Genomic DNA, 12,268 nt, shown 5'->3' with positions numbered 1-12,268 from the left:
ACACACACACACACACACACACATACTGGCATATGCTGCCACCCCTGAAAAAATCCCTGCCCCCCTCTTGCCACTCCATAAATATTTTTCTAGATCCGCCCCTGGAGATAGTTGCTGACTCCTCAAAGAGAAAAAAACATAGAGAAGGCATTTTTTATTTAATACTCTGTTACAATAATTAAGTTGATGCCCATCCTTCCAAATCATCCATCAGAGACAAAACCTAATGTTTCTGTAGTATTTAGGGGTGAGCTGTAGAAAAAAGCAAATCCTGGACTCCAGATATTCATCATATCTATAATATATAATAGTTTCAAGCATTGTAAAAGCACAAAACCCAAAAACAGCATGGCTTGTTTTTGGGTTTTGTGTAAATCAACATGTGTAATTGAGAAGACGATTATGACTTTAAATTGTTTCCTTTTTTCCTCCACTCTGAACTGATGCTTCAGAAATGAGGACAAAAAGAAACAGGTTTTCATATGTTTGCTCATACTTAGAGAACCTCGGTGTTTGGGAACACAATATTTGAGCTCACAAAAATAAACAATGGCTTTACGAGGGAAAATAGGACACAGTACACCTTCCTTATCTGGCTCAGGCAGGAAAAGGTAAAGCTAACTCTCTTAAACCAGCTTTAATGCAAACAAAAATGTGTCATCTTGCCGTTTCTGTATTTGTGTTCACTCAGGCTTCAAGTCGATCTTACCTGCATGAGCTCCTGCTTCTCCTTCTCCCCGGAGCTGATGGCGTCTCGAATGGAGCGGACCTCGTTGAGGATGGCCTGCGCGTCCTGCAGCTTGTAGCCAGATGGGCTGTTGGATACTTTCTGGTTAATCCTGGAGGACATAAAGAAGAAGAACATTAAACAAAACCATCTACATTCACGTCAATGATACAAATCCAAATATGGATATAAAGGGTCACTTTGTCCTATATATTATTTAATTAGTCAAGAATCTCTCCCTACTGGTCAGTTTGGGCTTTTTCTTGCTTGTGTGTATAGTTTTGTCTTTTATCTTGACTGTATTCTGGGGAACATCAATAAAAATAAAGTTAAAAAAACAAAACAAAAAAAGCGATTATGCTGTAAAATGAACTCCAAACTGCACTCAGAGTCAGCTCAGAAAGACCGAGAACTTTATGACATATTTATATTATTGGTCATAGCTTGTGATTTTTTTTTTTTTTGCTTCAGCTTTGTATTTGATTTATTGTTTATGTTGCAGTAAACAATCATCTGAGAAAACTGCAGGAGCAGCAGCTGCTACGTAAAGCTCAACATGAACAAGTCATGCGTTCATCTGAATAACTGGCCATTCCACATTCTTCCAGAGAAGGACGAGGGGAGGGAGTTTTGGGCTGAATGAGAGACACAGCAAGGGAGAAAACAAAAAAAAGAGAAAGAATGAGGAAGTGAAGGAGGGAGGTACTGGTCTGTAACAGGGAACAACTAATCCCCTTAAAGTCGTCCTCAAAGGTGGATTGAAAGCTGCACGAAACGCATTTTCATTTACATGGCTCATTTTTTTGTCTTTGACCACATATCTACAGTTTTTAAAAACACATTCCAATTTCTCTTTTAATTGGAACAATTGTAAAAGGAACTGTAATATAGGGATTTTATTCCCTTTTTTCCCCCAGAAGTCATGTCTCTCACTCTCTGTTGACAGTCCACTTCTTCAAATGGTGATTGGTCACCAAATGCCGTCCGACGCTGCAACAGGAGAGGAAAGCCGTGCAGGAATGCTGTCCGACCGCTGCTCTTTAATCCTCCTGACACGCTCACTGTGCTGCAGGAGGCAAGGCAAACAGCGCAGCATTCCTTCTCAATTCAGCGTCCAAGCAGCACCCCCCCCCCCAAAAAAAAGGAAGAGGAAAGGCTCCACTGCTTTCAGAGCTGCTGCAGTCTGAGACTGTAAAGCCGAGGTGCTTCCTCTCCAAACCGCATTCCTGAGCTGCGGCTCTGCTCAGGTGTTTATGGAGGCGTATAATGTTTAATGGTTGGATGGAATGTGAGATAACCCAGGAGCAATAACTGAGGAGATAAGAAGCAGTTCACCTGAATTGGCTCGTCAACATTTTCACACTTATTTTAAGGTCTGTCAACACGTGCCGGTTCAAGCTCCAACAAGTGAAAGTTTTTCCATTTTGTCCCTTCTGTCCCATTCATAAATCCTATCTTTTAGACTAAGAATGTTTCTCATACAGTCTTTCCTTGCAGAGAAAAAGACTCAGAGAGCAAACTTCACAGTAGTGAAAGTATTCCACAGCCAGCGCCGGATCTAGAAGATTAAGGGCCCCTGGGCTGGAGTCAGTTTTGGTGCCTTATCACTAGGCCTGTCACAGTAACACATTTTGCTGGACAATAAATTCTCCCAGAAACAATCATTTTGAAACCATTTTCAACTTGTATAATAATAGTAATAATGGCTTGTTAATGCAAATATGGCCTCTCAAAGATCAAGAAAGCTTTTTTTTCTAAAGAATGTTTATTACTGGAACTGTAAAACATTTCATTTTAAATGTAAAAAGTGAAACAAAAATAATTTAAATGGATTAAGAAGGCTCAGAAAACTAAATCACATAAAAAAAGCATCACCTTTGACATGGAAAACAGGCATAAAGTGGCAGGTTGTGCAAACTAACTACTTCATACTGTGTGTCAAATGTTCGCAGCATTTCTCAAAATGCTGGATTTTCAATTATACTGAAGGGGAGGATTTCTTTGTTTCGAAAATTATCATGCTCATTTTAATTTACCATGCCAATAATTGATTTATTGTTTATTGTGTCTATCCCAGAAACAAAAAGTCTCTTATTCATGCAAATTACAGAACATTAACAGGCAGGTCTACACATCTGTAAGTTTGAATTGATGAACAGTCGTTTCAAAATGTCTGATGGCCTTTTTTTGAGTCTGTACACTCCAGTTAACGATTAATCTATTACTGAACTAGTTCATGATTATTTCCATAATTGATTACTCACGAGCAATCCGATTAATTGGGTTAGCCTCACAAAACTTTAGAAAATTTAACTTGTTTATAAAAACCATTCACGCTTGTAAAATACTTGAATTATTTTCCAGTTTTACATATCTTGCTTCAAACTCATCTGCCACCTTGAGAGCCGTAACAACACTTACTCTATGAGCGTCTCGAAGCCTTGCTCTTTGTACTGCAGCTCCTGCTTCATACAGGCCAAGTCCCGCTTCAGCTTGTTCACCTGTCACAGAACAAACCCGTCAGAGATGGAAATACCTTCTGCTTTAGTCACAGCAATCTCTGCTCACATCACCCTTTCTACCAAAGTCATTTATTCCTCATGTGGCCAGTTTAAACTGTTCCCAAACCAACAATGATCTATTTCCAGACTCTCCAGCGTGAGGATTTGATGATCAGTCTATGCAGACACATCAGCTGTCCAAATGTAAATGTGAATTCAAGAACACAATGCAGTGTCTCTTACTCGACTTTTGGCTGTAGCAATTTCCGCTTTGAGAATATCTGGGTCATATTTGCTGGATGAGGACGACCTGGAATTTACTAGAGGAGGAAAAGAAACAAGTTAAAAAGATGTGCTGTACTTATGTTTATATTACTAAAATATAGCATGAATGAATTATTTACAATAACAAACATTTAACAGTAAAGAAAAAATGAAAAGGTACAAATTACATAAATAAATACAAATAAATGAGTAACACATAATAAATAAGAAAATAAGAAGTAAAAATAGGGGAAAGAATAAAAATAATTAAAAATATATACTTATCTATAATCTATAAAATGTTAAAAAAGTATTTAAAAAAAACAAAATAAGTGACAAAATGTACTTTTGTACATTTTATACAAAAGTAGCCAAATAAATCCTAGTCTAAAGTCTAAAAAATAGAAAATGGAAGCAAATAAATTATTGTTCAACTAAAAGAAAAGAGAACAATAAGTTATGATCAAGTTAATGTTAATTCTCAGGCTAACTTATTTTCAAAAAACATCAACTGCTGTTCTGATGCCAATTTCAACAGAGCAACTGGCCCACAAACTCATAAGAAGGGCTCCAACTGACATTTACTTCAATCATTGATTAATCACAATTAATTACGGTTAATTGTTTCAGCTCTACTGAAAACCAAACCGTGATTCTTCTTCCACCTCTCCTCCTCCTCACAGGAGACACCTGAAGCTAAGCTGATGTTGGACTCTGACTCACGGCTCGTCTGTGACGTGGACTTGTCCCTCCAGGCGTCGTTGAGCTGCCGGTACTCCTGCTGCGCCAGCTGCAGCCGTTGCTCCTTCACCTGGTAGATCTCCTTCTGGGCGCTGAGCGCATCCCGGGCCACGGCCAGATAGTCTCGTAGCATGGCCTCCTGCTCCCGCTGCCACTGGGCCCGCGGGTCCTCCAGCTGGGTCCGCTCTGAGGGCAAATCAGGTAAAACGGTTCACACCCGTCTGATTCAGGTGAAACAGGTGTTCAAGGTGCCAGAACGCCGACTCACTGGTGTTGTGGTCGACATAGTACGCTCCGACGACGGGGTCGTAAGCTTCCTCCCAGCCCACCGGCAGCTCATCTCCAATGCAGTCAGCGAATGTCAGAGGCTTTGTCTGCCTGAAAACGAACAGATTCAGAACTTTAATGACATGACAGACAAACTCGGACACATTCTCTCTGTGCTTTCCGTCTCTTTTATTCCCCAAACTGTTTGGGATGGATCTAAGCCTGAAACAATTAATCGGATTAATTTAGAAATTAATTAATCATTAAGTGGGGTATGCAGTCTCTTAAAAAGGGCATTTCCCAAAAAATACAACACGCTCGGAGAAGTAATTAAGACAAAACGGTTCAAAAAATTTATACTTTTTAGTGCTGCAATGATTAATTGCATTAATCAAGATAAAAAAAAACAAACCTTTTTTGTCTAGAAATATTTTCTACACAATACTCCTCAAGTGGCACAGCTTTGACTAGTTCAAATTCTTTAAGAGCAATCTCATATCAAACACCTTTTGCAATCCAGTTATTAATTAGTTAATCCAAAACAATAATCACCAGATCAGCACTACACTGTGTTGATGTTCAGTCAAACAGAAAGGCTTGAGATCTTCAAATGCTAATCTTAGTATTTTTTATCTGCAGATGCATCCTTTGCTACAAGTAGTCAAGCGTACCGTAAAAGAAATGCTAAGCTATGGCATTTTAAGTAAAAAAAATGTTTATAATCCGATTACAAAGATGAAATGATTTATGTTCTTATTTAAATTTTTAATGTATTTCTAATATTGCGTAAAATGACTGAAGTGAAAAATCTGCAGAATGTGGGGAGTTTTTTATCCTATTAATCGATTAATCATCAAAAATAATCAATAACTAAAACAATTATTAGCTGCAACCCTGGTTCTAATACGCTTTTTAAAAGTAGTGCAACCAATCTATCCGTCAACACAAATTAACAAAATAATGATTGGTGGCAGGTTTAATTCATAACAGGATTTGTGTTTTTTTTTAAGCATTATGATTGACTGACATAAGTTTTAGCATGTTTAAAACAATGTATATTTTTGTGGGTTCATGTGAATAAAATCTTTTCTACTTTATTTTTATAAAGACTTTGCTACGTGTGTACAAAGCCTCAGACACATTCCGTCCTTGCTTTCTGTCTCTTTTATTACCCAAACCATCACAAATTGTTCAGATCTGGTATCAAGTGAGGATGAATCTTAAACCAAGCAGCTCCTGGGTGATGTTGACACAATTCATTCATCCAAAAAAGCAACAAATTACCCTTCTATACTCAGGAGTTGAGATTTTTTCTGGTTAATTAACAGAAATCTGAGACATATAAAAACAACAGAAGCAGCGGTGGTGTTCTAAAAGTCTGAGTCAAATAAAACACGTGTCTGACTGTCTGTGAGCTAACTGTCTGTGAGGAGAGGATTCAGGGGGCAGGGGGATCCGACCGTCTGTTGTTCCTCTGAGTCCTCCATTCACCTCTGAGGGGGGAGGTGGAAGGAGAAAAAGGGGATGAGGCAAAAGTGGGGGGACCCATCTAACAGGACACAATAGGAGAAAACTGGCCCCTGGAATTCCACAAGTGATGCTGACGTATCGCCTGGAAGTTTCCATGGCAACCCCTGATACTACTGCACCACGGTGCTGAAATTCACCAGAACTGATGGAGATGAAAAGCAACAGCTTCGTGTTAAAACTCAAATCACTACTGCATAGTAATAATAGGGCTGGAGCCAACAATACTTTTAGTAATTGATTATTCTAGCAATTATTCTGATGATTCTGAACATTCCTTTGGTAAATTTGAACCAACTGAAGCTAAAACCAGGCCAGTTGATGAGTTTTGGGGAAAACAAGTTCTTTTTATATTAAAAGCTAAATGCATAATATTTTGTACAGTTCTGGCTTAAATACTGCTCTGATAATGTTGGGTTTTTTCAGGAAATTGCCTTTTTTTGAGTCTGTATAGGCCAGTTAATGATTAATCAATTACTAAATTCTTGACAACTATTTCAATAATTAATCACGATTAATTCGATTAATCATTGCAGCGCTAATTAACAGTACAAATTCTTAGAAATATGTCAGTCTATAGTAGCATTAATGAGAGTTTTATGTGACACAGTGGTAGTAAATAGTGCATCAATATATAAACTATTAAAGATTTAACCCTCTATGTCAGTTGTTAGGGGTTAGTTTCTTCCAGATTTGCTCATCAAGATGCTGACATTTGACAGGTTCATGTTGGTAAAGTAGCTCAGACTCTGTCAGACTACTGGTTTAGTCAGATTAGCAGAGCTTGGACTCATCCAGAACATGTTTCTGTGAAATATCTCTTCTTCCCGAATATTGAGCTGTTAGAATGTCACAGTAGTCCAACAACATTGTAAAACAATTATAAAATGCACTTTTCTAATCCAAGATTCACTTGCTGTGATTTTTGACTTTTGTTATATAAGTTCTATCTGAATCTATAAAAGTCAAACAAACGACAGCCTTTTAAATGGTTGTGTTTCTTCCTTTTCAAAGGGTTTTTGCCACTAAGCGTCCTCAGAACCAGACATGGGGAAGCAGCATTCAGTTTCTATGCTGCTTTAATCTGGGAGGAACTTACAGAGAACAGAAAAGAGGCTGAAACACTGAGTTCCTCTAAATCAAGACTAAAAACTCACCTTTTGAAAAAAATGACTGTTTTATGAACAACATAGTTATAGCTTCTTGACAAAATTACCACCATACCACCCCTTTACCTACTAGAACTTTTCATGCTGCATTAAATATTACAACCTAAAAATCCTGAATGTATTATACCATCCATAAATATCATATAAATAATGACTTCACACAGTTTTTTTGCAATACGCGTATTGCGTAAAGTGATGTTGCAATACAGAGAAATTAGCAGTTTATATTATGAAACACTTCCAGATTTTCCAGAGTTTTCAGTCCTTTCTGGTTCATTTTAAAGTAGAAAAACAAAAGTTCCACATGAATTTACCACAGATTTTTCAACAGTTAAGACACAGAACAAACAGAGGAAGGACAAAGAGAAAGTTATGGTACATAAAACATGGTGGTGGTGGCAGCATCATGCTGTTGGCCAAGCTTTTCAACAAGAGACCAGGCAGCTGATCAGAGATGATAAATAGAGGATGATGTTGGTAGAAACACTTTGAGACTGGAGAGGAGCTACAATCAATGGGATGGTGGATGCAAGCATATCCATGTGCTAGAATGGCCTAGACAAAATCCAGACTTAAATCCAGTCAAGAATCTGTCCACAAATTCTAAAGAATAGTAAAGAAGTTCAGGATCAGGTGTACAAAGCTGGTAAAGATGAAATAACTCCAATGCACACCACACTTTTCAGATTGTAATTTGTGATAAATTTTCTCAGTCATTTATACTTTCACTTCCTCTTACACATAACACATTACTCTTTTCTGGTCTACCATGTAAAAATCTCAATAAAATACATTAAAGTGTGCAGAATAAAAAAAATACTAAGATGAGTTAATTTGCAAAGAACATTCCTTAAACTGCTGAGAAGATTTCATCTCTTATTTTCAGCTTTTTTGCTTCAAACTGGCTGTTTTTCTGAAGCTAAACTGGTTTTGGCATTCTATAGCATTTGTGGACATTGAATACCAAGAGGAAAAGTTGATTAACAACTTCTGTGACATTTTGTCAGCAAAAAGGAAAAAAAAATTAAAAATCAGCTTGCAGGAAACCTGGTGGGGTTTTATTTCTTTCTATAAATAAACCTCCGCCTCCCAGGTGTTCCTCGGCTTGGCTCCACGATGCAAACCGCTCAAGTAAAAACACCCAGGGAGGTGAGCTGCATAGCTGAGTAGTGACTCAGTCCAAATACCTCGGAGTCGCAGTTGCTTCAAACCGCATTTCACAGCAGCTCAAGGTCCAACTGTAAAACATTCACACAAACACACACTCACGGGACAATCCGGCATGAATAACTGGCATTGGGATGGTGAAAGCAACGACCTGCCGCAGCCTTTCTGCTGAGTCTTATCTGACCGACGGCATTCCTGTCGCCTGACGACAGCCCTGCAGCACATGATGCCGCACTCACAGGAATTTATAACCAGGTTTAATTTGTCTCTGTAATGTTCAGCGGAGTTCTTGGTATGCAGAGTGAGCTGCAGAAAGGGTTTTAATCATTAATGAAAGGTGGATTTGTTTTCAGAGAGTAAACGTTTGATGGGAAGAATAATAAAAAGAAGCGAGAAAAGCTCTCAATTTAGAGAGCTGCAGGTATTAAAATGAAGGCCATCAGATATTTGCAGTGTGTTCCTCCTCTTTTCACAGCCATGTCTGGGACAAAAGGCAGGCGGTCCGTCTTCATTCCTGAGAGCGGACAGTGATGGGAGGGTTTTCAGCCGACTGCCACAGGGAATTCAAACCATCCCATCATTCAGCTGGCTCCATCTTCTCAACTCATGTCTTCATTCCCTTCAGAAATATGGAAAGTTCAGCAGGCAGCTGATGTAGAAACCAGAGCAAACAGAGACAGGGGATTCCTAACATTTCCAAATGTGTCTTGAACAACAACGGCGGGTTTTTTTTCTCTCCCTCCACAAGTGAACAAAAAACTGGTCCAACATGTTGCATTTTTCCAGTAAGCACAGGTAAGTAAGTATACCAGAGGAAAATATTCCAGCAATCTCAGCTGATGTAGCTTCCTCTTCATTCCAAGGCAGCGAAACTGTGACTCAAAATATCATATTAAAGCCTTATGAAAAACTACGTCATGATCTTACAGAAAACTCTGGATCATTATTACCGATATCATAATGTCAGAGTGGGAAATACCTGAAGGCAGAGATGGGCGATCTGGATAAAAAATACCAGATATTTTTTGTACCGGATCCATTTTTTTCTTTGCTTTTTTCTAAAAAAGAAGTTATAAATGAAATGGCTTTTATTTCAGTCATCACGTGAGTTGTATGACAAAGTGTTTGGGTCACACTACAAGAATTTTTGTTTAATTACGAGAATATAGTCAAATTAGCAGACTAAAGATGCAATTTTACCACAAAAAATATTAAAATTATAAAGTCATTTTAATGAGAAAAAGCTTCGATAGAAGAGATCTGACATGATCAGTTCAGTCCATGTAGTTCATTCTTAGTCATATCAGTTCCAGGACATTGAAATGATCTAAGTACATCTATTAGGTATTAAGGATTATCTGTAAAAGTAATATCAAAGTATATATGCACAATTTCTATTTTTTATTCAGCAGCTCTCATTAAATTAGTACTTTTTCATGAAATTACAACTCTTTTTTGTAATATAATTTTATTTTCATATTTTGACGATTGTCACACCACTGCATTCTTATAATATTATTACTTTGTTCTCAATTTAAATAAATAAACCTTGGCCTGGTCACAATATTTCATCATAGCGTTGACCTGAATTCAAAGTCTAACTAAACTAACTACAAGCTGCAAAACTTGCTACTGAAACAAGATGGCGGCTCTGGGCTTTCTGACATCCCATTAAATTATGGAAACCAAAGGAGTTTTTGGTTTTACCAAAGGTAAAAAAAAAAAAAGTACAGATGTTTCAAAAATTTAATCTGAAGAAACAGAGAATTCAATCAGTCAAGAAAATCAATTTATTGTCCAGGCATTGTTGAGCTGGGCGACATTGTGATTTCCTTTATCTCCACCTCATTGGTGGTTCCAGTTGCATGTTTTATTTCCCATAATCTCCTCAATAACACATTGTTGTGGAAATCTTCTGTAAGGTGCAGACATTTAATGTTGAAAACATTTTCACATTCTAAGCTGTGATTTTCACCTCGTTGCAGTTCTTACTTTGACTGTTCCTTTTGGGCGTTGCAGATTTAACCTGCATCCTCTGTTTACACCAAACAGGAGTAAACACAGAATTTTCAGCCAAGAAAATAACCCTTATTGTTTTTTAAATGCAACAGCTCCAAACATGGTAATATTTTCTATAATCTGCTTTCATCAGTCGAGTAAGTGTTTTCACAACACGCATCTGAGCCGCTGTAGCAGTGCTTTGTTAAAGCACTCAGTGCAGGACAAGATAAATCTGATGCGGGCGTCTGCAACGCAGACAGCTGCAGAGTACATATGCAATAGGCTCAATCTGAAATTAATAGTCAATTAATAAATGAGAGCAAAGAATAAATCAGCAAAAATAATAAATCAGCCCGCCGCAGCAGCAGCTAACAGTTTGCAGGGCCTCACGCTGCACTTCGACCCCGTGCACCTTGGCAGGCAGTGAAAGGGATTTCATATGAATCGAGCTTTCTGGTCGGCGAGGCCGCACACTGCTCACTTCTTGGCGTTGTGTGTTTCAGGAATGCGTGTTTGTTTCTCTGCTGGAGGTTTTTACCCTCCGCCGTGTTTGAGCTGGAAACATGGAGCTGAATAAGGAAAAACCTGAATCGCTTTTAGACTGAAACTAAACATAGACAGACATAGAGTGATGGTTCAAAATGACAAACAAGCAACAGAAGCTCTGGCATCACATAACAGTTGCTCAGCTTACCTGCTTCTAAAAGTTATATAAATAAAAATCTTAAAGATTTGACTAGAGTATTATGTGCAGCATTAGTTGAAATGCAATTCACAGTTCAACATTTTTAAAGTTAAAAAATGTTGAAAGTTGACAGAAAATTTTTAAATGTCTCTAGGTAATTATGTGATATTGGAAAACATATTAGCAATACATAAACACCAACTATCAAGACTTTAAAAAGTCAAACATAAAAAAAACAACAAAAAATAATCAATGCACAGCCTGCTGGGGGGAAAAGTAATGTGCAGAGGGGAACTTTGTAACCTCACGAGGAAAATAAATATTGTTGTAATTCATATTGTCAAAGGTTCAAGAAGTTATTTACAGAACTCCTGTAGATGTCTGTATTACAGTGGTTGTGAAGAATTCTCTAACTGAAGAAACTCCGTTTTAAATGACACTGTGTTTCGGTTTATAAAGAATCCTCCTCTCCAGAGGTACCAGTCATCCCCAGAACAGAACCAGAACAGGGCTTCTGTTCAGATTGTTGAGCATTTTTAGGTCTGATGCGATAATGGAAGAAAGTGTGCTCTCCAAAACAGACTGATGGAAGACCTTGCTACAAGCAATCACTGAAGGACTAATGGTGCATTCACACCAGCCCCGTTTAGTCCGCTTTAATGAAACTTTAGTTTATTTGTCTAAACAAACCAGACTTTCATCTGGTTTGTTTGTGAAGGTGTGAATGTGCAATCAAACTCTGACACGAACCAAAAAAATGAACCTTCCTCATTTTCTTAGTGTAATGTCCAGCGCAAACGACACGAGTGGTCGGCCGATTGTCGGCCCATTTTCAAAACCTGAGACCACACATTAGCCGACAGAAATCCTAGGTATGTCGGTTTCATCGGGTTCGTCATGCTGTGTGGTGTCCAACCACATGGGCACAAAATATTGGCTACAAGTGCAGTTAGCTAATTTTAAAATCAGGCATTAATCAATGCTTTTCTAGAATCTACCTGTGATGCATGTGGTTAGATTCAGTGTAAAGTCCTGACTGAATGAAAATCATTATAACCTATTTATGTCACGTTAACGAAGAACTGTTGAAAACTTACCGGGTTTATTAACTAAGGTAGCAATTTGGCTCCAACTCCTCCCCTTGTCATTTCTATATTCTTTGCACAAAATGCTAAATAAATGTTAATGTTTCCACATACCATCTCCGATGTCCGCTGGA

General features: G+C 38.0%; 1 protein-coding gene across 2 annotated transcripts in view; it reads right to left on the bottom strand.

Moving 5' to 3' along the window:
- wwc1 (WW and C2 domain containing 1) overlaps positions 1-12,268 on the bottom strand; it is a 50,772-nt gene that overhangs the window by 25,346 nt on the left and 13,158 nt on the right. For both annotated transcript variants that reach the window (XM_008428437.1, XM_008428439.1), the window contains exons 3-7: positions 4,502-4,611; positions 4,216-4,419; positions 3,472-3,548; positions 3,149-3,228; positions 710-839 (exon numbers count right to left, since the gene is read on the bottom strand). In XM_008428437.1, coding sequence (XP_008426659.1) covers positions 710-839; positions 3,149-3,228; positions 3,472-3,548; positions 4,216-4,419; positions 4,502-4,611 — 601 coding nt within the window. The remainder of the gene's footprint in view (positions 1-709; positions 840-3,148; positions 3,229-3,471; positions 3,549-4,215; positions 4,420-4,501; positions 4,612-12,268) is intronic.

This window comes from Poecilia reticulata, linkage group LG14 (assembly GCF_000633615.1).
Source record: "Poecilia reticulata strain Guanapo linkage group LG14, Guppy_female_1.0+MT, whole genome shotgun sequence".
In the NCBI taxonomy this organism is placed as follows: domain Eukaryota; kingdom Metazoa; phylum Chordata; class Actinopteri; order Cyprinodontiformes; family Poeciliidae; genus Poecilia; species Poecilia reticulata.
This window is presented reverse-complemented; position numbering and strand designations above follow the sequence as displayed.